The sequence below is a fragment of the Opisthocomus hoazin genome, chromosome 7, assembly GCF_030867145.1.
Source record: "Opisthocomus hoazin isolate bOpiHoa1 chromosome 7, bOpiHoa1.hap1, whole genome shotgun sequence".
NCBI classification, from domain to species: domain Eukaryota; kingdom Metazoa; phylum Chordata; class Aves; order Opisthocomiformes; family Opisthocomidae; genus Opisthocomus; species Opisthocomus hoazin.
The window spans coordinates 29,889,893-29,915,784 of NC_134420.1; the positions used below are offsets into that span (position 1 = coordinate 29,889,893).

The 25,892-nt window shown below is 44.5% G+C and overlaps 1 protein-coding gene across 8 annotated transcripts; it reads right to left on the reverse strand.

Moving 5' to 3' along the window:
* Positions 1-1,624: 1,624 nt before the first annotated feature.
* On the reverse strand, positions 1,625-25,843 carry ATG13 (autophagy related 13). 8 transcript variants are annotated; one of them, XM_075425087.1, is made up of 19 exons: positions 25,486-25,843; positions 22,283-22,324; positions 19,827-19,908; positions 18,927-19,007; positions 18,148-18,267; positions 17,658-17,704; positions 16,952-17,092; positions 15,815-15,855; positions 15,199-15,295; positions 14,745-14,843; positions 13,915-14,005; positions 11,375-11,473; positions 9,626-9,736; positions 8,741-8,874; positions 7,421-7,538; positions 6,632-6,709; positions 6,212-6,328; positions 5,632-5,760; positions 1,625-4,685 (listed from the first exon to the last, which is right to left on the reverse strand). In XM_075425087.1, the coding sequence occupies exons 3-19, from the start codon at positions 19,893-19,895 to the stop codon at positions 4,608-4,610; spliced, it is 1,650 nt and encodes a 549-aa protein (XP_075281202.1). In that variant the 5' UTR covers positions 19,896-19,908; positions 22,283-22,324; positions 25,486-25,843; the 3' UTR covers positions 1,625-4,607. The 8 variants fall into 8 exon arrangements, with proteins under 8 accessions (XP_075281202.1, XP_075281204.1, XP_075281201.1 ...); XM_075425089.1 differs by lacking the exon at positions 22,283-22,324 and having other exon boundaries at positions 9,626-9,709; XM_075425086.1 differs by lacking the exon at positions 22,283-22,324.
* Between the last annotated feature and the right edge of the window lie 49 nt (positions 25,844-25,892).

The window sequence follows — 25,892 nt, forward strand, 5'->3', positions numbered from 1 at the left end:
CTTGTGGCTGTAAGTCTGTGATTTCCCACACCTCAGAATGTGCTGGACCCCCACAGTGGGGCCGGTGAGGTCACTACGCTGACCGTACAGCAGCATCCTGAACCTCTGTGAGCGCAGCAGCTGGTCTGGACCTGGTCACGGTGACCTGCTGCCGCCGGGGCGGTGCCGTGGAGGCATCAACTCTGGCCTTGGAGGAGTGCGGGAGCGGGTGGGTCCGTCCCTGGCAGGGTGCTGTCGTTGGCAGGACGTACGCTACGTGCAGCCACGCGGGCAGTACTAAACAGCGTAAACACCACTGCAACCAGATGTGTTTTCATGCGTAGCTCCCCCATGGCCTCAAGGACGTTATTCTGAGGACATTTTTCTTTTTGTAAATACATACAGTAGGCTCACAGTTGGATGGTATTGGATTGTTCATGACCTTGGTGATTAATCATTCTTCTATGACTTCACTTTTTCACTTACTTGCTGATGGTTTTTCCAGTCCCTTGTCATACTGGTGACCTGGTGAAGAGAGGAGACACTGAAGGCCCTGCAGTAAGGCCCAGAGCCCACAGGACCGTTATGTGAGTTTGCTAGCAACTGCTCTCTCCCCACATTGTGCAGTGTGTTTTGAAAGTGTGTGAAACGACACTCAGGAATACACTACATGTGTGTATGCGTGTTTGTAGATACATCGGTATCTATAAGGTTGCAGTGGGATTCTCAGTTTACTGTGTTACCTCCTGAAGATATGATTAAGATTTCTTTTAATAGTTACCTTTGTTTCCCAAGCTGGAGTATTCCCCTTCATGGAAGCTTGGAATATGCATAGTTATTCTCCCCCCCTCTTCCTTATAATAACCAAACACCCTTTACACTGCAGCTTAAATCAGCAGTTGCTATGTTTACACAGATTTTTACCATCTCACCTTTCCTTTAAAGGGAAGGTCTTAGTACCTTACATGGCGTTGTGTGTTATGTAGGGTTAACTTTAAGCAATACTAGAATACAGCTGTTAAGTCTGGCTATCGGACAGGCGTGAACGACACGCTGCAGGCAGTATGCTCTTGCACCAGCACTTCTTGCTGCTGGGATACCCACAGTAGTTCTTTCCACATCTTATTGGTCTCTGCTAGCTCTTTGATCACATCAAAACATTCCCACGCTCCTCTTCAGCATGTAGCAGCAACCAAGTGCAATGCAAATTCCGCTGGTGGTGGTGTTTCCCCCCCCCCCATTTTCCCACCCCTTTCTTTTGGAGACAAGTTAATATTTCAGCTGGGGCGGGACATCCAGATAATTCAGTTTCCCAAGTCACTGGCGGGAGGTCACCAAGGCCAAACACTCTGTGACTCTTCCCCACGCTCGTATTTGGGACCAGCCAGGCACCCGTTCTGTCCCTCCTTGCTCTCCTTCTTCTGGTAGGGTGGTCTCGCCAGCATCCTGTTGACTACTCCAGACGCAACGCACCGGTGCATGTGACCCTCTCTGTTGGAGGCAGCAACCAGCTCCACCCTGCACTCGCTGCCACTCGCTGCCAGGCAGCGTTCTCCCCATTCTGCTTCCTGGGGGAAGAGGACTGGGAGGTTGCGACCGTCCCAGACCTGTCAGTACATGCAAGAGAAAAGCACAAAACACAGCATTGCTTACGTAAAAGTTTTATTGGAAATTCTTTGAATACTTGGAAGTACAATGGAGACTATTTCCAAAACAATACAATTTAGGAGCCTTCCCCTTCACCCAAAGTATCTGTAAATCAGCAGCTACATACATACTGTCCTTGAATAGAGAACTGAGCAGACAGCTGCTAAAATAAACAGCCTTCCCAACACGATCTGTGGCAGACCACAGCAGCAGCGTTTGTGCAGTGGTCAGGGAACTCAGAGCCCAGATGTAGCAACTATGTGTTGAAGCCGAGGAATGCCCAGAAAAGAGGCATGTAACTCAGCCCTAGAGAATCTCTTTATTGCTATGGCCATCCAGCTCAACACTAGCAGCTTTTATAGACAAATTTCCGGGTTTTTAAAGTAGAAAAAACCCGTGGCGCACTGACGTTCTGCCTTATGAGATGTGGGAGCTGTAGTCATGTTGGGAACTGCACCAACAAACGAGCGCAAGTCTTTGGCTCGGGGGACCTCTGGGCAGGCTCAGCCAGAATGGCATGGTTTCTGCCAGCACCACAGCTTGTCCATGGGAGAGAGGTCAACAGTAGCACTGCCTGGCTGAAGTTCAACCTAGCCTGGTCTTCAACACAAACACTGTGTGACCCAGCACTCTACCCCCTCTCTGCTGCTTGGCAGCCCAGATCCTCTCCCCTTCCCAAGCACAGGCTGCACATTAAGAGAAGGTGACAGCAACCACGTGGCTGTGAACCACTTCCTACAAGGTAGCAGAAGTGAGAGCCAGCTGATCCATGAATTCCTTGTCTTCCTGCACCCTCTGCAACTCTTTCCACTTGTAAAACAAGGTGGCTTTAGCTGTGGGGATCAAGTATTCATCAGAAACCATGCAACTGAAGTCCTCTTGTGAGCTGTTTATCTTGGAAACTTTCTTAAATGTTTGTGCATCATACTTTGCAAGGACTAAGCAATTGCTGTGGGAGGTTGTTGAAAAGTTGAATTGGTTGAGTAAGCTAATGAGGTTCAGGTGGGTAGCTTTCCTTCAATAAAGCTCTTGCCTAGAGTTTTTGAGCTCACATGGCCTCCCACCGACCACATCACTCAACAAAAAAAGCTGGTAAAGTTCAAAGCATTGTGTTGCTCTGACCTTGCAATAAGCTCTGTTCTCATCTCGGTTCCTTGCTCTAGCAGTGGTACAGAAATAGTGTTCTAGAGAGGAGGTGGGGTTCCCTTCTCATCTGCTAGCAATCTCTTTCAATTACGAGTGCAGCTACATTGAAGAAGCTGCCACATCATGTTAACTAGAAGGCTGGTTACTCCGCTGCTCTAAGGAAATGAAGATGGTTCCTCAGTACTGAGACAACACAACCCCACTTCTGGAGAAAGAGAGAAAGAAAAAAAAGTGGTTTAAGGACAGTAAGTGTCTTGCAGTTGCTTACTCTAGTTACACATGGGAGGAGGAGAGAGAACCACATGAAGACCTACCTTATCTAAGTTTCTGTTTAGTGTCACTGTTTCTCCTCCTGTCCCTACATCAGGCAAAAGACACGGAACAGCCAAATCAACCACAGAGCGCTGCCAGTCAGTCACACTGTTGATAGCCAGCTCATTACAAAAATAAAATTTCAGCTAATCAAAAGCCAGCTGATTAAAAAGTACCATAAGCTCCCCGAAAATGTGCTTCTTCAAAGAAGCTGCCTTCTGAATGGCTGAAGAACACTGCAAGTTCATCCATGCCTATCAGAACACAGCTTTTCACCAAGTCCCTGCCACTCCACTACACTGATGTGTGCATTTCATTCTATCAGTGGGCCCTGACTGGATGTAATGGACACATAGTCCCCAAAACAGAGTATTGTATTAGAATAATCAAGTCTGTTTTAGAAAATAAATATCTTGGATATTTTCCTGCAAAGAGAGACCAGTCTCACTGGCCCAGGTTCCATGGCACACTTGCTGTCTGCAGTGATCCAGGGCAGAATCACCCGCGCTACTACATGAAAACAGAACATCTTTTAAATATAGGCTTCTTTAAAAGCAATAAATATTTCTTGATTCTTAAGATCATCTATTAACCATAAAGCAGGAAGGTTTGCAAGGGTCAGAGGAAAGAATCTTGGACTAAGACTCCTAGTTACATAACCCTAAAGAAACAGGATTCCTGGTATTTACAGTTACATTTCAAAAGCCGAGCCTATGAATTCAGCATCATCGCAGCTGCTACGCGCAGGCTTGCCAACAGTCGGCAGGGGTAAACTCAGCATGGCTGAGTGTCAGTGCACTCAGGAGAAACGTGGAAAGCGCTTCTGTAGTTTCATGCCTGCCGATCAGCAAGCGTAACAGAAGGCCTCGCACAAAACGACCATGCAGAGACCCAGTTCCTCAGAAGCAGGAAAACAAAAGGTAACTTGTATTACGCAGGTCCCCAAGCTGACGTCTCTCCCTGGGCTCCAGGCACTCGCGCTGAAGTCAGGATGAAACGCCCCGTTCTGTGGAATGGATGTCCTGGACGTAAAACTGTTGAATCTGCTGAACTCACAGACCTTGGAAATGAGCCAAAGCTTTCTATGCTCTAACAGGATTGGAGACTGTAGGAAAACGTCTGTTAGCAAGAAGCTATACCTAGGGAGCTTACACCGTAGGACCTCTGCAGGAAGCCTAGGGCAAATTTTCACAAAGCCCCTCCCACACAGAACAGAGACTGAAGAAAAAATAAATTTCATACACTGGAGTTTGACTTCCTGTGTCCCTACTGAAGTCTTCAATTCAAAACTGACTGTGAGCAGGAAAAGCAGTCCAGAACTATGCGGTGGTGTTAACTGAGGAAAATCAGCAGATGAGCCATATCTGCTGTTGACAAGAGCAATCAAAGAAAGCTCACTCGATGGAAGGAACGGGTCAAGGTGAGACAAAAGGCAGAGCAGGGGCGACAGAGATGTTTCTTGACATCATTCTCCAGGATGCCTTGAGGAGGAAGAACTGCTGCAGCAAAACTGGAAAACAGCTTCACTGCAAGGTTTCTACAAAGGCATCAAACTCTTTGACGTTTTTCTCGTGGACTGCCAGCTTCTCTGGTAATGAGTCCTAGAAGGGTAAAGAAGGGTGCAGATCAGGGCTCGGTCACAGCAGATAAAAGCAAGCTTTATCAGCCAAGAATTCTGTTTCTGAGTCATGCAGCCCCTCTCCACTGTGCTGGGCTCCCCTTCCCACGTGCACAAAACCAGGAGTCCTCCGGCAGCATCCAGCAAGTCACCCTGAGAAAGGCACTCTGCCCAGAGTGTGTCTGCGCTGCAGGAACAGTAGGTGCACCGGGGCATCTCCTTGTGCAACTCCCACCACCAGCTGCAGCACAATAACCTGCTCGTGTCCCTGCCTTCACCAGGCCACCTCCAGCTCTTAGCCACTGGTATTCCTTCTTCCCCACAGTACGTTCCAATGCCTGCGAGCCCAATACAGCACTCACCCAGACATGACTCTCACCAGCCACACCAGGATTTTACCTTGGCTCAGGCTGCAAGATCAGGCCTAGACTGCCCCCAAGGTTGATGAGGAAAGGCTGAGTTGGGGCTTTTCAGCCTGGAGAAGGCTGCAGGGAGACCCAATTGCTGCCTTTCAGTACTTAAAGGGGGCTTACAAGAAAGATGGGGACAATCTTTTTAGCAGGACCTGTAGTGACAGGACAAGGGATAATGGTTTTAAACTAAAAGAGGGTAGATTTAGACTGGTTATAAGGAAGAAATTTTCTTTATGATGAAGGTGGTGAAACACTGGAATGGGTTGCCCAGAGAGGTGGTACATGCCCCTTCACTCGAAACATTCAAGCTCAGGGTTGGATGGGGCTCTGAGCAGCCTATCCAGCTGAAGATGTCGTTGCTCATTGCAGGGGGTTGGACTAGGTGACCTTTAAAGGTCCCTTCCAACCCAAACTGTTCTATGATTCTATGAAGATACGACTTTTTCAAACTAGGAAGAGGGAGAGCATTATGAAATACACACGATTCCCACAAACAGAAATTTCAGGGTTCCATACCAAATCCTCTGCCATCGACTGTGCTCCAATGTCAATGGAGAGGCTGCTGAGTTGAGGGGGGTTCTGAAACTCGCGGTAAAACGTCCCCAGGTCCATTGGAAGAATGTCATCTTTTGAAAATGCTGGTTTCTAGAATCAAAGATACTGCTGTTAATTCCCATTCAGAGACACTGGCTTCCCTTTTGCCATCATCTCAGAACCTGCTATCAGTAAACATCTTGACATTACAACTGTTGCTTCAGTAATGCAGACTAAGTAACTGAAGAACAGCCAAGATCTGTGCTTGCCTGAGCACTCGGAAGAGAGCATTTCCTTGGAATCTGGCTCCTTTAAGCATCAGAGAGAGGACACCAAGCCCAGGTGTTGGTAGGGAACTGAAAGAGCATTCACCCTGTAGTTGTTGGTTCCGAGCATCAGTGTCTTTGCAGTTTTGGGACTGTCAAACTCTAGGTTGGAACTGTGACTCAAGGGTCTTTTCCATCCCACTGAAAACTACTCTGACATCATTTGCCTTTGTACCAGCACCTGAAGGCCATCTAAGATGCAGGTGTTACACGAGAGCACTGACGAGGGCACTTACAAAGTCAATCATAACAAAGTCATCATGGGTGTTCCCTGTGCTGCTGCCACTGGAGCCCTCCGAGTGTAAGCTGCCTTGTAGAGGAGATTCAGTTTCTGGGGAGTCAGGAGGATTGACCTGCCCAAGAAATCAAAGATGGTGAGTACTCATCTTATGATCATGTCTGTCTGTGTATTTTGACAATGTAAGGGCTGTTAGGAGGTTGGACAGTAGACACATGCTACAGCAGCGGCAGCAAACATGTACTGTTATTTGCATGTCTGGAGAGCCCAAGACTCAACACAGGAGATTTTCTGAAACCAAACAAATTGAGTAACTAGTTCGTTGCTCAGAAAACAGTGTATTCAAGACGGGGATTCGCATGGATGTTGCATAAGGGATGCTGAGAAGGCACACATTATACCTCTGGAAGAGGCTTACCATGGGGTCGTTATCTTCCAGCTCAACATTCTTGGGAGCAAACATGGCAAAAGGAATGTCTAAGTTGGCCATGGTCACCTGAGGAGATTCAGCAAACAGAATTTCACTAAGATGCTCTACTTAGCCAGCACAGAAAAGGATATTGAAAGTCTTCGTCAGGCCTGCTATAAAAATTGCCCAAGATCACGTCAGCAGTTAGGCAGGAGGCTGACAACCTCATTTAAAAGGCATAGAGATTGTACTCAGCTGACCTAATGCAGATACATCCCCTGAGGTGGGATTGCTTATATACATCTTGTATAATATATGCAAGGATCAACTAGCTGCTACAAATGCAAGCAATTCTCTTTCATCCATCTAAAGGCCTAGAAGAGCAGCCCTAGGAACTGGGCAGGTCTCTAAGCTGCTCCAGCTGAGCTTACATGCTTGCTTACTAGCAATTAACTGGTCTACTGTGTGCCCTTCGAGGAAGGGAGGCTTGCTACTAGCTTCCCCAGTTCATGAACCTGTGGTAGTGGCAGATCATTGTGAGACCCAAGGATCAGGTCTTCCATACCCAAAGAGGGTGTTGGCAAAGTGGGGCAAATTCAACAGCTGTCACATCCCAAAGGGATTTTATGAAAAACAAGCCTACGACACGACCTTGTAGGGAAATGCAGCAGGCAGGAATACGTACTCTCAGTCTCCAAGGCTGCCCTGGCATTGGAGTGTTTTTTGCTCCTCCGTGTAGGAACACTTGGGAGAAGCAGGGTATTACAGTGCCCTCTAAGAAGATCTACTGCAAGTTACCTGGTTAATGGGTTTGTTGACAAAAGCTCCCACCTTCCGGATAAAGATGGTCTCCAAAAGGTCATGTGGGGAGCCACATTTCCCTTCGCTGCTGTTTGATACTGTTTCTGTGTCCTCGCTGGCGGAGGAAAACAGGCTAATTAGTGACTCATGGCACAAACAATATAGACAAATCACATGCTTTCCAAGACTCCTTCATTTTTCTGGGTTTATTCCTAGTGCTGGAAGAAGGACAACAGAAATCCCTGTCCTTGTACCACACCTTCCTCCTCAGTCATGAGCACAAAAGGGGAGTGGGACACTTATGGCATCAGGTTTGTTTCAAGCTGGACAGAAACTATTTAGCTGAATGAAAAGTTGCTGCCAACTGAAAATAGGCTTTTGTTTTTGAAGATGGACTTTTAACTTCAGAATGTGCACATTCACAGCAACTTCTGTTCATCACTATTATTTTTTCAGTAATACAGCAGTCGCAGATCTGTCAGGAGGTGAGGGCAAGAACTAGAATTACATCTGTCACTCAGGTTACAAAGGCAGCAGTCTAATAAATCACAACAGCCAGTGCCAGTATGATTCATTCACTGCACAGCTTTTCGTTATTTCTAGGACTTGGGTTTTTTGCTACCACAGGTATTCAGAACTTTAAAAAAAAAAAAAATAATGGTCAAGTCTTCTGGCAGAGGACTACTTAGACAGCATACCCAGGAAAGTGCTACTGCAACAATGATTTTTGGTTTCCTCACAGCAGAATATCTGCTTAAGATGTCTGACTCACAACTATGTGACCCCAAGAGAGACTTCACAAGAAATAAATATGTCAAAAAACCTCTAATTTAATTAGCTGAGAGGAAGGAGATTTAGGACAGTTTGAGGTTGTACTGTTTTCTTTTACGTAACTTTAAGCACAAAGCTTCTTAATAAAACAGTGAACAGGTTTGCAGTAACTGCAGCTGGTTTTGGTAACAATTCACATTAAGTTTCTGGAGAATTAAGACTCACTTGTGAACTTACTTCATCTTGTTGTTTTACAATCAGCAAAACCAGCAGAGATTACAAAAAGATAAATGTGATAATAAAGTTGACATAACAGAAGTTGTGAGGACGTTACAGGGACTAGGAGCTGTAAGTAGATGGGCGAGATCATTGTTTGGAGAAAGGCTGAAAAAGCCCCAATGAGAGAAAGCTGTTAGTTGTTTTGGGGAAGGGAAAGACAGTAGTTATGCTACAAACAATAGATAAACAGGGGAAAACAACAAGTTTTCTCTTAACGGGGTTATAAATGGCGTGGCACAAGTGGTGGATCATCTAAAACCAACCTACCTACTAGAAGGAGTAGCTGCTGAGTAGTGGACTCCATCCAGTGGGGTGCACATCCTCTCTTGGTCAGCCTGAGCGCCATGTGCAGGCTGGCTAGGAACTGGGGGAACTCCCCCCTCTTTGCCTGGGCCGATCAGCTGAGATGGAGAGGAATGGTCAAGTTAGAGATCTCAAAACCAGGCCAACGCCATAGTGCAATACAGAGCAGATTCTCTCATACTGGGACGAAGTTGTGGGGTTTTTGGCATATGACTGAGCTCTAGTCCCCATGAGGCTGAGAGAGGTGTCGAGCAGAAGGTGATCACCACAATACAAACTCTTGTTATTCTCTTCCTACTCCCTTCCACCTCAGGCCTGTTTTACATTGCAGAGCTCTCTGGCCATAGGTCCTCTGCTTCAAGGGGAGGGGGGAAAATCATATCCTCTTGCTGCCATCACTGTGTCAGCAAAGCCCTGGTGTAGCAGCAACATCACAAGCAGAAAAAGACTTCTGTCAGCGTTATGTATTTGTCTGATGAACGGATGCAAACACGCCACTACGGACTGTCAGTGTATCCTACGTTGAGGCTACAGCGCTGTGCTTGGACAGCTACAGGGGCAGCAGCTCTGTAAGACAGCCACAGTTTGGAATCGGTGATATGCTGGTGCAGGCAAACAGGTCTGCTGTCTTGGCATAGTTTCTCCACATGACCCCTCTGCCAGTACAGTCAGGGATGCTGAGGAGCCATTTCCCAGCTCCTGTGCACGTTGTGCTTTCTCTGTATTTACCTTACGTTCTGTTCATTCCTGACAGACAGGATACCAATGCATGCACTAGTTTCAGATGTACAAGTGACACATGAAGGTTGCAATACCAGCCACGCTTGTCCTTCTGCCCTCTACAAGTACCTGGTGAGGGTGTGCAGCATTCAAGCCACCAGCAAAGAGTACAGGATACCCCATGTCAGCTGATCCAACTCCCAGTGCAGCAGGCTGATAGGAAAGACGAGAGCTGGAAAGCTAAGAAAGAAGAGAAAAAACAAGAAGGGCAAAGGGAGAGGAGAGAGGAAGGGGAGGGGGAATGCCCCACAGCCTGAATAACAATCAGTCACTGAAGAAGGCACGGGAAAAGTCGGAGGCACAGCACTTTGGGCTGGCAGAAGGATGCTGGATTTTCACTGGAATCAGTCATGAAGGTTATCAATCTCAAAAGTTCTTATTGCAAGGGACTAAGTCTGGACCTCGATAAGAAAACAGGACTGGTTTCCTACACACAGAGGAGGAGGCTGTGCAAGGTATGACTGACATTCAGTCACATGGAAGCTCTGCTCTACAGGCCTGTTTCACATATGGGGAAAAAGCATGAATGCCATCATGCACTTACTAAAGAGCTAATATTTAATATTTTTTTCCCCAAAGTAACTGCATTATCAACTGTTTGAACCCATTTCCACTACACACTGAAAGAGCTAATCTTCAAAGCCTGTTCAAATAGCTTCAGACAAAGAACAGAGTCCCATACATGTGCTAGGTAAAAAGGACTGGGAAGGTAACCCTTGTGCGACTGCTTCAGGAATGAGGTGCTGGAAGCACTGAAACCCCAGAGAAGTTCCCTACACACCCTAAGGAATCTAGCTTGTTGGATTAAATAAAACTTTCCTGTTTTACCTTGCTTCACCTCAAGAGGAGCAGGGCCAATGCTGACATCATTTACAGGGGTCTGAATGATAAGCAGCACTTTCATTCACATGATGCTAGTTAAGAATGGCGCAATCTCCTCTTACAGAAGAGCAAATATAATATTGTTACATGCTTTGCTCCTAGAGGTATTCAGCCAACTTGACTCTTCCAAGAACTCATGCTGCTTTGAAGAATACTCTACACTCATCTTCCTGTAGAAATCCCGTAAGGAATTCTAGGTACCGTTACCACTGATATTACTTCTGTTTAAGAAATCTTTGGTATCTACAGCTGTGCTTCTCCATTCTTTAACCATTTTTTCCAAGTCCTGTCTTACAGTCATTTTTAGCATTAGAACTGCAAAGGTTTTAACCTCAAACTGCTTCATTCTCCACCTGTCTTTAAAAATCCTCTGGTAATTTTGTGGTAGCTAGGTGTTCCTTTTTTTTTTTTTTTTATATTTCTCTGTCCTCTGAGAGACTTGCAGGTTTGTCTAAAGTCATGTACCTCATGTTTGTGCAAGATGTAAACAAAGAACAGTAATTCAGGTCTTCATAAGGTGTTATTTGTAGCCAGGAAGACAGATGAAGTGAGATTTTTGGTTTTGTGAGTTGTTTCTTTTTCCCTCATCCTTCAAACTCCTCTGTTTTAACCCAAGAAAAGTTCTAACTGACAACTGTGCAGGTTCTAGGGACACTGGCTGTTAGAAAACACTCGGTGCTGTGCCTTACTACTGCTGTCTTTCACTAACAATTAATCCTTGCAACAGCTGTTGTTTATTCAGGGGTGCTTGTCCTGCCTTTGGGAGACCTTTATCTGCAAAGGCACTTAAGCAGCCAGTCTCAATAATGAGCCCGGCACATTTTGGGTTCACCAGCCTTTCCCATGCACAACAAACATTCCCCACTGACAAATCTGTACTTCCCTGTATTTGGTCTGTCATCTGGCCATGTATAGCATATACTATTGACAACTCACTTGATATGAAAAGGCCAGTCCCATCACTGGGACCTTCAAGGTGTCCGTCACCACAGGAGGAGGGGTCTGAAAATGTGCCTTTGTGACAGTAAAAACACACTGTGCACAGACACAGACACACAGAGGAAACAAGGAAAAGAGAGAGTGAGAGAAGGGGAGAAAGAAAGAGAGGGGGAGAGAGAGAGAAAAGGACTTCAGAGAAGAACTATAAAGAGTTGGATGAACTGAATGCTAGTGAAGAGGTTTTGGCTGCAGCAGCCACACCTACACATAGAGCAGAAGTCTCAGGACTGCCAGAAGCACATTCATTTTGTAAAGAACTGACTGTTTTCCAGTCTCTGTGAACCACTCCACACAGGTGATATTTTAGACTCCAGTGAAGACTGACAGAAAGTAACTGCCAGAGACTCTGTTCCACAGATAATTGGAATTGGTACCAGCCAATTAGCAAGGAGAAGGCTGAGTGGATGGCAGAAAAAGCCAAAAGTCACTTTTTGTTGTTTCAGAATGTACAAATTACATGTATTTCAATAGTCTCCATCCATACACACTCCTAAACTTCCAGCATTCTGAGGGATCTCATCTTGGCAGGTCTGCGCTGCACCCTTAGAATAAAGGGGACTTAGATTAGGGTGCAATTCAAACACACTGATATGAAGAGAGAACTCCTTCAAGAGGAGTGATGCTCCAGAAGTAAACACTGTCTCACAGAGGGTACTAATGCAAAAGGGGCAATCCAAACCTGGTTCAGTCTCATACCTTCTCCCAGTCATTTTCCTACCAACAGTTTTCAGTTTTATGAAAGCTTCATTTCTGTGTATTACCCATGGCCAGACTTTCTGCTGAATTGTGGGCTACTCCACAACATATGCAGACATGCTATGCAAGCTCCCAGGGAGAACCTATTCCCTTGTATGATGCAGGTTAGGCCTCATTTCTACTGGGAAGGCAGGCAGAGATTTGGACAATCTGCCTACAGAACCACACACCTCCCAGTATTTTTCCTGCACATGAAGTTGTATATAGAAAGCTGGAGAAAGAAATTAGCATTTTTTCCCGCCCCCTCTACCTTACTTTAGAGACCACTCTGCCAAGACAGCCTTTACAATTCTAACTGTGGCAACAAAGACTGACAGTCGCTTTATAAAAAAGTGTACAGCATATGGCAACTTTAAGCCACAGGAAAAGCAAGAATGTAGGCTCATAATGAATGTGAATCCTCAAGGTTCATCTGGTTTCGCTAAGCTTTTCCCCTCAGTGACAGCAAAGCTTCATGTCCCCAGGGGAAATGTCAACTTCAATGTCTTTACATACACTACTGCTGTTAAGTAACACTGGCACAAGCAAGCCAGTGGAAATTTCCTTATGAACCCTTTTGCATTTAACCCATTTTGTGAGAAGGCAGGACACAACTCAGCCACAAACTCATCTCCTGAGCTGCGTACTGCAGTATAAGGAAAGCTTTATTCTATCAGGCTTAACGTGAGTGCTGGCTGATTAGTTCAACATTGCCTGATGCCCTGTCACCCAAAATCCACTTGGCACAAAAATGCTTCCTAAGAAAAGCTCATTTCTAGCTCATTCATTCAGTAGAACACATTCTACTAAACCAGTCATACTAATTCCTCTGGAGCAGTAGACAGACCCACAGCAAATTCTTTCAGTTGGGAACAGCACCCCAATTATACTTTATTCTATGTTTCACATCCACAGTAAAAGAGATTGAGAGTCTTTAGATTGTCTTTAAAGTTCAGCAGAGCCATCTGCTTGGCTGGACAACATAGCAGGACATTCCTGTATATTTAAAGCTATAGGAAAACAGCAAATCTGGCCAAGTCTTCAAAATACAGAATTGCGGAGTCAATATAAAGACAGTAAGTGAAGGAGTAATTCGAGTTTCTGGTTTTTGAGATTCAGAAGGAAACCATTATCTATTTTATTTTAAAACTGAAACTTCAATGAAATTTCCATAGGTAGGTGGAAGTACAGAATATTAAGTCCCTAGTTCAATACTGTGACCCAATTTGTTCACTGATTCTTATTCCTGCTGCCCCAATTGGTTTTAGATGGTCCAAATACACATAGCTTTTGTCTTTTTCCTGCTTTTCCATTCTGCAATGCAGAAAATATGACTGTGCCATAAGCATTTTCCTGATATTTCAGTGTTTCTTCCTCAATGTCAGTCTGTTACCTCTAGTTACGCTGCCTGGCGTCAATCTCTTCAATTCCTCTTCTTGAAGCATCAGTAAGTGAATGTGCAAGTACACTGCTATCCTCTTCAAGCACATCTTAGCCCAGCTACAGAAGTAGGTTCTTTTAATCCTTCTCAGTAATTCAGTCTTACTCGTCCCCTAGCATTTTGTTGAAATTAGTATCTAACTAGGTTTTACGCAGAGTGTAACAATATAAATAACCCACATATTAAATTTTAGCGAGCAGCAGGAGGCTGCCTGTTTGCACAGTAGTTGATGTAGGAGTATGCACACTACCCTAACAGTGATTGTTCTATCCAGGAGTAACAAGAGCTTGGTTTCTCTTACCTGAGATGGAGGAGAGGTGGAAAAAGATGTGGTACACACTTCTTGGGAATCTTCTACTGAGGGGTATACTGCACCATTGTCCTCACCAGCTCTACAGCAGCAAGAAAAGAAAAGCTTCATAACTCGAAATATTCCTTAAAACAAACAAGTAGTAAAATGCACTGGGACAAAGACTGCAGGGAGGTTGAGAGTATTTGGGTGAAGTAGGAAGGAGAATTATGAAGGGCTCTCATCTACTTGGCAGAACTGAGGAAAACAGTGTATGGAAACTTGAATTTTCCAGTGGCGCTCTTCTTCTACCCCCGATTAGAAACACTTCCCTCTGTGTTTTTTTTAACTAAAGGTTTTGTTACACTAATGCTACTGACTTTGGTGTTTACAGAACCACTGTCAAACAATACCACTGGTCCCAATCTGAGTGCCCTCACATGCCTTTTAGAGAAGACAAACCTCTCATCTACAGAGAGGAGTTCAGCTCTGATCTTTCCCCAATGGAAATAGCTGGAGATGCATGCCTCTGGACATGCAGTTCTACAGCAGGATTAACTGTTACCTTTTCAAATTCCCAAAGGCAGCCAAAGTTAAACATCCTTTGTGTCCAAGTGCTGCTGTAAGGAATTTGGGAAAATACTGGGGCTTGCTGTACGCAGTCTTCTAGACACGAGGAGAAAAAAGTTGCCCTTCTTCATATGCTCAACCATGCCAGTATGACTGACCCTAATCCACCAGTCTCCCTTCCCATGCAGTCAGCAGGTAGTGGAAAAGGCTCTGTATTTGGGCATAATGATGCCTTCCCCACGGCCCATGACTTCAAGTCAGTATTTCCTCACCTGTAATTGCAGGGGTGCATGGGTGAAGAGCTGGGATAGGGACGATCCACAAAGTGATCAATGATAATGCCCATGATAGGAGGGGTCCTCTCAAACTGCCTGCAAGGCAACAAGCAATGGCATTATTGGTATGGCTGCTTTTTCTCTCTCCTCTTAGCCCAGTTCATGGTGCCCTCACAGAAAACCCTTGTGTCTGTTAATGGGACCAGAGCATCTTTACAACTCGGCCCTGAAACTCCAAGCACCCATTAACAATTTGGAATTCTAGAGTCTGGCTTAGGGCTACCCAGATACTCCCCTTGCTGCAAGACTTAAGCATGAGAGAGTATTTTCCATGAAGGAGAATCTCAGCAGGAAAGGATAAGCAGATGGGAAAGACTTAGGGGCTCGTATTACGAGGGGTTTAATAGTATGTTATTGTAAAACAGTTTCTGTCATGATCACATTTTCTCACCTGGTTGACATGAAAGCGAGGTTGATTCTGTAGGCACAAGACAAAGTGATGGTGCCCACTGGGGTACCCACTGTCCCAACACGGACTGTCTGGAAACCTATAAAGTTAAGGAATGATTATCAGTTTCACTGATTATTCATGTTCCATACTTTTCTATTCTGAGGTTACATGGTCTTATTTCTATAGTGTTTCCATCATCCCTTGCAGTCTGAACTCCAACCACACAAACAGAACAGCAGTACTAGTTTGCCTTGTTGGTAGGCTTCATCCACAAGACTTCTGATGTTGCTTCCTATCTTGATCTCAAATATTGCTCTGAAGTTCTTCTTACTCCTGAGTAGATCACAATCTCCTTTACTGGTCCTGCACCTTATCAACATACCTCCATATTCTTACTTCAGTTCTGGATCACTAGAGAAAAAATACTCTAGATTTCATCAAAGTACCACCATTTTACCCATCATCTTATGATACAACCCTTCACTGGTAGATCTAGATAAAAAGCATATGTAAACCTCAGACTTAATTTTCCTTATGGCACTTAGGAATAGTAATAAATGGCTAGCCAGTATGGAAAACAGTTCTGCTCTAGTTTGTGTGCGTTGCCTGATCATACCTTCTCCCAAGCCACTCAGTTGCACTTCACCAAAATATATTCTGTAGAAAAAGGAAAAAGAAAAGGTATTAGGTTCATTTGGGACATAACGCTATACATATTTCTTATTTAATTTTACGAGTTCAGAGGCTGGAACTACTTTTCCTCCTTCAAAAAAAAAAACCAAACCACAAACACAAAAGAAGTGGCTAGAATGCTCATCTCAAAAAACCTTCCAGCTACTTGAGAGGAAGACATGTCACATAAAAAGAAAAAGGAAGAGAAAACAGTAGTCTAATCAGAAATTTCTCTTTCAGTTTTTTAATCCTCTGTGGCAAGTCTACAGTTCAGAGCAAAATTGTGAACTGATATAAACTTCATGGACAGGTCTCAGTCTAAAAGCTGATGCTCATCACACAACATAAAAGATTAACTGTACTGTAGAGACCTGCTCTTAAGTATATGCTAAACCAGCAACAGAGGCAAAAATGAAGAAAGAGTTGGGATTTCTTTTTAAGTTCTCAGCTGTGCAAATGATAACAAACCTGAGACTCAGAATCATCTAAATCAGTGACGCAAACAAGTCAAAGACTTTTCTCAAAGCCAAAAGCAAAGACTGGAAGGTGATAACCATGAACCACAAGCCAGGCAGATCACACAGGCTAAACAGAGTTGAGCTCAGTATTTGCATGAGTAAACAGCAAGAACTACAGGAAGTGGAACTGAGGATGCATCTTTAAAACAGAACAGCAGAAGAGAGTGAATCTCTGAATGTACACTCCAAAAGTATGCACGGCAGTTATGTGCAACATAGGCATTTACCAAATACAGGCCAGACACTGAACAACTGGATACTAGTAAGCCATTTAACCAGTTCTTGCACGTAGAATTTTTGTACTCTTCTCAACACGGTAGGCAAACAGCTATACTTCACAGTCTCAGCTTAGTTTTTCTTTCAATGACTCAGATGGAGGCTATAAGGTGATATATACATATATAGCCTGAAGTTCTCTTCTGTCACTGATCCGTAGTAGTTAAATCCAAATAATTTGAATTTATTATCACTCATCACTTTTTACCACATTTGCAGCTGCACTGTGCAAGTCTAGAGTCTCTGCTATTTGTATTTCAAATGGGGAATTTCATATTCTGCTTTACCTGTACAAGATTACGTATTCATGGCCTTGTTTCCTTGAGAGTCTGTAGGCTGGAGTTACCCTGGTTATAGCAAGCAGAGACTTCAGCAGTAGAGACAGCCTGTTGTATACAGTGTATGAAACTTTAATTTCTTTGTCACACCTATAGAACACAAAGGAAAAAAAATTAGTCCTTTGTTCCCAGCTAAGCTGTTTGGTTTTGTTTGTTTGTGGTTTTTGTTTTGTTTTAAATCAAAATGAGTCTGGGTCAATTGTTTAATGTCAGTTTTATTGCCAAAATGATAAAATAAAGCCCCGGTGAGGCTACCTGTTATTGACCAACCAGCTAAGAGTCCTACTTCAATCTAGTCACCTGTTGTAGAAGTAATTGCTGAAAAATGCCGTGCAGCCTTCTACTAGACAGAAACATCTTTTCAGTATTAAAAACATTTGTCGTTACTGAGTATGTGAATTCTCGTATCTGAGGAAGCATACTATTTGTAATGGAAGAATTAAGAAGGAGTAAAATTACTAGTTTATCTTCTTGACACCAATATTAAACAGTTTGACTGCTGCACTAGACAAAGAGGGGACTTCCCTCTGAAGTGTCCCAGGCCACATGGCCAGTAGGTGCTCATTCATCATCGTGGACTGAGCACGCTTCCCAGTTTCATCAGCTACAACAAACACACACACACACACAAAGGAATTGTGAAGAACGCACTTACTTTTCATTCATTTCTAGACACCAAATCTCCAGCTCCATGGAGTCCCCCTGGATCAGAGAAAGGATGGCAAACAAAGACTTGTTTCAGAACACAAACCTTTACACATCTTATTAATGATCAGCAGCAGCCACACCTCTCAATGAAGATGTTTCTCCTGGCCCCCACTTCCTTGAAATGCAACAACAGAAAAAGGTGCACTGGAAGTTTCACCGCACAATTGGATCACCCAAGGGAATACCTTCCTCAGAACAGCTAAGCTCTTCGTGGTAAAAGAAACTAAATTTTGCTGCTCTACCATTTGTGTGTTTGGCCTCAGATATTTGCAGTGAATTGCTTCTGTTAAACAATACATTTCTTTTCATTACCACGCTACCTAACTTCATAAATGAAGACATTTTCACATTGTCTTGGACTAAAGAGAAGGACCCTGGTAAGTGACTTAAGATTCAAGTTAAAAAAAAAATGGCATCTATTTTGACTCAGTTCTCACCTCTGAGGTTTTGAGAGAAATCTCCACGCACATAGACCGTCCAACAGCAGGTAGTTGTCCTGCCAGGGCTTTCTTTGCTTCATGAGTAACCTCTGGTATATCTTTGATTGCCAAGTTAAACTGCAGGATGAAAGAGATTATTCAATTTTTTTATTTCTTTGAAAAACTGCCTAATGGTACACTGCAGGCAGACTCATAGACCCACATATAACATACTAGGTCAGTGTCCACTGAAATATTTATGAAACAGAAAATTCCCAGCTGGGCTCAGGCTTTTCATATTTGCAAATTTCCTTGGCTGCCAATTCAAATGGTTTTTTTGATCTTGCCATAAAAATCACATTCCTTTTCCCCTGCTTGAGTCCTATCTTCACCCAGAGAGTATCTCGAGTCTCTTCAATTTTAATAAAGCCCATTGCTACAAAGTCCTGAACTGCAGAGTTGCAAACTTCTGACAGAAAAGAACTCATCACCCCACCCCCAGCAGACCTTGGAAATGCGCCTTAGCTGGCAGGAGTTGCTGAGAAGAATCATTTCTCTCTCCTCTAATCAGCTGTTAAGAGCCCAGAGCAACATGTTGCATGTGAACAACAACAGCAAAAGAAAAACACACCACCAGTGAATGTAATCAAATACAGTAGTTACTCTATGAACAGTTATTATAGTCTGCACAAGACTATAGCAACTACACAGGGTTCTCAACACACATGCATGTGTGCGTGCACACACACAAAAACCCCAACAGTTATGGAGTCACTTTAAAGAAAACATGACTTTACCCAGTCAGAGCCTGTTGGGGAGGATGATGATCGGGTACAGATTTTCTCTCCAAGTCGGGCCTGGACAATTACTTGTACCGTCTGGAATAGAAAGGAAAAGACCCACACTCGTGTTTTGAGCTCAGCAAAGCCCTTGGTTCAGAACCTGAGCTAGACAAATTCCAAGTAAAAAAAAAATGATTGACCAGGATATGGAGAAGTGGAGTTTGCTGTTATGCTAATGTTCAGCTCTAATCAATTTAAATTATTACATATAACAGGTAAATGTATTTCAGACAGAAAATAATTTTAAGCTGACCTTCCTCTGTAATAACATGAAGTGACTAAGTCAATTTTGCAATCAGGAGTTGTAGTTTTGGTAATACTGGAACAAAATTTACAACTATATCCTGAACCTGGACACATAAATGAAAGTCAAGTGAATCTGTACATTTATAAGATAGCTGCTGTTAGAGTATCTACATGCATCTATGTACCAAGTAAGGCCAAATTTTATAATTATGTATAAACATAATTCAAAAGAACATGCTGGTATTACTGCTTTTAGATGCAATATAAAAATTTAGATAGGCTGAAAAGAAAGAGTGGAGTCCAAGAGAAGATACTACCTAACAGCTGGATGGTTAAATGTGTTGATAGGAACCCAAAGCTGACAGAGGTGTGAAGTGCCTATAACTGATTCTACAGCAAAACACTTCTGGGGGAAGAAAGAGGACTTACAGGTAGGAAAAAGGAGAAAAGATATTTTCTAGTTGTTCTCAGGAATCTCCTAAATTTGACATCAGCTTTTCTTGCTTTGGTCTTTAGCAAAAAAACCCAAACCCCAGCCTTGTTACTCTAGGCACAGCAAGTATAGCTGTTCTTAAAGAAGAGGCATTTGCCCACAGGAGAAAAAGTTACCTTCAGAGCAAAAAATTTGATGAATTTGTCCAGGTCCTTCCTGTCCTGGGAACTGAGATCAGTGTCCATTGCATATGGCAATCTGAAATATAGCACAGGCATGTGAATGAAGTCTTCCTTCAGCTTTCTGTTTGGATTTCAAGATTTCAAAAATATTTTGCTATTAGAAGCTACCTCAAAAGAAATGATAAGCACCGAAGGCCTCTGCCTGTCAAAATCATAACGTGCTAAGAACTTTGGGGGATGAGTGTGAGGTATAAACACGCTTAAATGAGTTTACCTGGTCAGTGCAAAAGATACTAGAAAAGAAATAACAATGGTGACTCACAATTAAACCTGGGTACAAGTTCTTCAATTTTGCTAGCTTAACTAAAAAAAGAAAAAAAAAAGCAAAACCCAAAGCACCGCAACGCCAGACTGTCTGGATTCTATACCAAGCTATCCATCAGACATGGCAGTCTCTGCTTCAGAAATAATATATCTTCAGTTATCAGCACTGGTCAAAAACAAGCCAGATTGTTTTACTGAGTCTGAAATTTTAAAAACAGTATTCCAGTGGTATTTCAGCAGATATGAAATCTAGATAATACACAATTCCTAGAATGGGCTACACAGCTTCTTTACTTCCAACAAACAGTACCTGCAGTAAACCTCTATAGCTACAAATTTACCTACAACCAACTGAAAAGATACATTTTTGCCAAGGGATAGTCCAAAATTCTCTGCTTGCTTCTCTTGATGGCTCTGATAAGAGCTGAATGCTTAGCTCCCACATTCACACTGCCTTGTTTTTCAGAATACAATTGTTTCTAGCAATACAATGAATCTGCACAGCGCCTGAGGCAAGGCAGGCCAAGGCACTAATCAGATTTCTGCCACCATCAGGTCACATGGCCTGGGATAAATCACAATGTTTCTGTCCCTTAGTTTCTTCACACATAAGTTAATAATCGTACAGAGACCATGGGGAGGAATGCCTTAATTAGCAGCATTAATTGTACTTTTTGCTCATAAGCCTTCAAAGTATTAATTCCCTCTAACTCCTGTTGCTGTTTTTGTTTTGAGACAGCTAATCAGCCTGAAGCAGCTTGTCAAACATCACGAATTTACGCATCGTGCTGCTCACCACAGGAACGGTGGTCTAAGGTCAGTGAGCACGAGCAGCTGCCATGCACAAGGTTACTCTACTCAGTGTTCAATCTTTAAGGAAGGACAGAACTTGCAGCAAGGTATGCTAGTTATATAAATTAAAGCTTATCAGGTCAAAGGGGCTAATAGCCCTGTTCACACAGAAAATATCACATAATCTTTAATGACTATGCACATCCAGAACTTTTATTTAAAATATTTAATAGCAGTAAATGCCTATTTTAAGTAATGCTTTAAGCGCATCACCCAAGAAGGGCTGCTAGATAAGAGTACTGCAATTTATAGAGCATTTTACAGAGAAGAGCGCTGCTTTCTGAATTACTCAATAAAAAGAAAGCTGGACATCTAATATGGTTGAAATGTCCTAGGCTACACTAATACTGCATCTCCTAACACTGTGCTGTTCTCATTACAAATTATGATTTAATCTGAGAACTAACAACACAAGCGATTCAACATCAGATGCATGATTGAATTATCCGCTGGGTATTTTAACCTCCTCATCAAAAGCACTGTACTTTCTTTCCCTGCTTTTACCTCCATTAGACAGAGATTACAGATCTTTTCTACTGTGGAGGGGATGCAAAAGGAAGTCAGCACTTAAAGCGATAGATGTTTAATTGATGCAGCACTCTAACTTAAAAAAAAAAAAAAAGCTTTTAGTATAGACATTTCTCACTACACAAAAATAGGTGAGAATGACCTGTTACTATTCTTCTGACTTAGTTAAGTAAAGCACTGTAAGGGTTGAGGGGACCTGAGACAAGAGATATACAATAAAACCTGGCTGATATGGGCAATAAAATACTGCATTAAAAAAATACATCCTTTTCTCCGCAGAGAGAATGCTGACATTTAAATACCAAGAGAAATCAAATTAGCTTTTCATCTGAAAAGAAGTGAGAGGGCATTTCTATGTGACCCCTGGAGAATCCTGATATTGTAGGGCAGCTGTCAAATAAAGCACCTACATTTGCTGTATGAGGCTGGAAAAGAATTCTGGTATTGACTACTGCAAGACATTCGGGAACTAACGGAAGGTGTTAGGCTCACTGGTCTGCTAGGAAAGGAAACAAAGCAGATCATTAGCATGGTTCTCTGTGCAGCACAGGAATGATTTCTAATGACTGTATACCCAAGTACCTCTAGAGAGGAGAGAAACAGCCACCAGAGCCATGTCTTACATTCAGGGTTCAAAGAACGAGAGCTTCATGGTTCTGCCCTGCAGCAGCAGAACTGGGATTCTCCCTGCAAGATCTCAAACTATCTGTAACATTTATGAAACATTTGGGGATTCATACTCTTACCTCTCAAGCTCCAAATGCCAGCAACAGTTGACTCATCAGAGCCTAAAGTAGAGCAGAAAGCATCAGGCAAGGTTTCCTGTCAGGAATCTGTGATTTCAGGGGGAAACTGGGACCTTGGAACTCAGCTCCTGACATGTCTAAGGGCTGTCATCTGACAACCACGATCTCCTCGTTTTTGCAGGAGGACCTCTGGTGATCACCTGAGATCTGCTAAGGCTTAGGACAGTGTTCACTTTTAGAATCATTCTTGATAAGAGTCAAGATGGGCCTGGAATTACAGCAAACATTTTTATTTACAAAAATGCCTCGGTACCCTCAGGTTAGCTGCCACCACCTGACCTGGACAGGAAGGATATTCTTTAAACTCAGTTCCACCAAACTCATTCAACTTCTCTGGTCCTGTACGTCACAACGCCAGCAAGGCTCCTTGTTAAGTGCCAGTATCCGGGCATATGCTTAGCTCAAGGAAGATGTGGTCTAATTTTACACCAAATAACAACTATAAGGAAGTAACCTTTGGTCTAGGTTAGAAACCCACAGATGACTGATTCCTCCTCAACCAAGTAATCCCTTGAGTAAACTGATGCCTCACGACTTCAGCCTTACACGCCGGCTGTTAACAGGTAAAAACAAGCATCCTGGCCACACAGCTTTTTGCTCTGTTTCCCTCTTCCTGCAACATCCATTTTCATACTATTACCTTTATTAATGTGCCTTTGCCTCCACCTTCCTCTAAACAGAGACATCAGAGACAGATGTTCAAAGGAGAACTGCCACATGTGGCTCCTGACTAAAGCCTTATCCCTTCTCACAGGGTTACAAGGCAGAGAAGACTACTAGGCTTATCCAGCAGTTTAACATCTAAGCACTGTGCCTCATACACTCCACTGCTATTTATACTCTACTGCTCCAAGCAGAAGGACACATCAGCGTAAGCTGACGGCACCCTACTGCATGATGCAACGAACAGCAAGAGCCCTCCCCTTCATGCCTTGGCACTGCCCAGGGAAACTAGAGCTACGGGCACGCCACACTCCAGCCCGACAGCAGCAGCCCCGCCGCCCGCAGACACCTGCAACCCAGGCACGCTGCAGCGCACAGTGACACCAGTGAATACTGCCATTACAGTACGTGTTTCACACGTGGGAATTTAGTGTGTACATCTGTTTGATGCTCATGTACATAAATGGGAAAGGAGCAGAAGCACCTGATGCGTACCAGGCATTATTACTGCTGCTGGGGAAAGTATATACAGGCTGCTTCCATCACCTCCCTCCTCTGAGATTTCACTCTGAGCCATGGCTGCTACAACTTAAAGCCATCGAGCTCTCCTTTCAAACAGATATTTATCAATGCAAAATAATTACTCATGGTTCCTACCCCAGAGTGAAATTAGAAAGACCAGAGGGAAGAAACAAGAAGGGCTGTCGCTGTAAGGAAAGGGCTGTGGAGAGCTCCCATCCCAGCCGCATGTTCCTTGGTTACCCAACTGTGCCCGCCAGACTGGGCTCCTTGTCCCTACCACTCTTCCAGAACTTTGTTAAAACAGGACCCAAATCCAATCTCTGAGGATGTACGACGTGAAGCTCCAGAAAAGCCTCGTTGAATCACGCAGGTAAACAAGAAGCACATGGAAGTTTTTGAAGCTTTTAACAGGGTGCCTTTGATAACTAGGCTTGCCTGCCACGAAAGCTTTCCTAGAACATCCCTTTCAATGACCAAGAAGCTTCACTGCAAGCAGGTATGTTAAGCACATTAATAAGCAACTAGAAAAAGATCTCCATAAAGACAGCGCTCTGTTTCATGACTACAAGCCAAACTGCACTATCCTACAATTACTTAAAATTAATCTCCATTTCGCCTTCTTAGTAGGTTAGTCAGAAACCTGGAGAGAGGGAGGCAACAGTTCTAAATTTTACAGTATGCCAGTCTCATTCTTTAAAGTTTATGGATTTTTTTTTTTTAAGAAAATACTACAGTGGATTCTAGCAGGAAAATTGTTTCACTTAATATAAATATTCTGATGAAATCAAAGGCTTTATAGTTCACTATGTGGTTAAGTTCTGACTGATAAAGAGGCAATTTTTTTCTGCTGATCAGGAAATAGACTTGCTTTATAACCAGTAAATGACTTCCCAGCTCAGGAAATATCTTACTAAAGCCAGCACTGCCAGCTCCACTGGCTTAAAAACAAAACTAAGTAATTCCTGTTGACCAGCAGTTACATTCTGTACTTCCCTAAGGTCTAAAAATGGTGTCAGTTCAAAAGTCGATCCTCTCACTTTGTTTGCCAGGCCAAAGTATACAGACTAAACCAGGACCTGCTTCTACCCACTCTGTACTACAATCGCCAATGTGATCACCAGGGCCCAACTTCTGTGTGACTACACGTTCAGAAAAGTTGAGATTATACAATACTATTTAAACAAAATAACGTGATCCTGTAGATCCTTCTGGACATTTAAATATAGCCTGGCTCATCTGAATGACTGACTTCTTGCCACAAGAATGAGGGTTCCACCAGGTCAGGCCAGTCCTGCAATGGTTTGGAGATGCTCTAGGCTTCATTTGTATAGTGAACTAGTTTTCAGCTAAGGCAGTAATTTACTTTGCTGTGTTTTTCCCCCTTACAAGTGCCTGGTCACGCCAGTTTCGAGCTTTGTAAGCAGGCAGTTCACAGACTGAGTCCAAAGCGTCCCTCTTCTACCGTTTCACTGACAGGGAAAGCGTCTCTGCTCCCACCGGGTGGATGGGAAGGACTCCGGCAGTGGCCGGACAGCACCAGCTCTAACAGGAAAGGAAGATGTGATGATTCCTAAACCCCTGATCTTTCCCAACAGACGGCAAACTCCAGTGTTGCAGGAAGGCTCTACAGCGAGCCCTGGGGTCTGAAGGTCTACCCATTTCTAACCGGCTATGAGAGGGATCCCCCCCCCCCGCCAAAGACACCACTCGGAGCTGTCAGCGGGCCGCGTCCTTCCCGCCTCACGGGCGGGCACCAGCCGTCAGGAGAACAAAGCCCGGCCGACGGGCGGCTGCGGGCACCGACACGGCCGCAGCAAACCCCGAAAGCGAAACGGAGACGCGCAAAGGCTCCAGTCCCACCTCCCGACCCCCCCCCGGCTCCCCCCCCGGCCCGCCCGCAGGCTGCCGGAGCTCCCGCCGCCCGCGCGGTCCCCCGGCCCCCGGCCCGGCCCCGGTACCTGCGCGGGGGCGGCAGTGCTGGCGGGGCGGCGGCTCATCCCGCGCCGAGGCCCGGCTGCCCGAGGGGCCCCGCCGCCCCGCTCCCCCGCCCTGCCCCGGCGTCTCCTCAGCGCCCCGCCCGGGCACGGGGAGGGGGGGTCCGCGGCCCCGGGCCCGTTACCGGTGCCCCCAAGCCCCAGGGGCCCTGCGGCCGCCCTGGGGCTCCGGCCAGCACCCCTCCTCCTCCTCCTGGGTCCCGGGCCGGCTCGTCCCGGGTGGCAGCGCCGGCGAGGGTCGGGCTGCCGCTGCCCTCAGAGCCCCGGCCTGCGCCGCACAGCCGCCATCACCGCCGCTGTTTGTTTTCATCCGCTGCGGGCGGGCGGGCGGGGGCAGACAGGGAGGGAGGGAGGGAGGGAGGTGCCTGGGT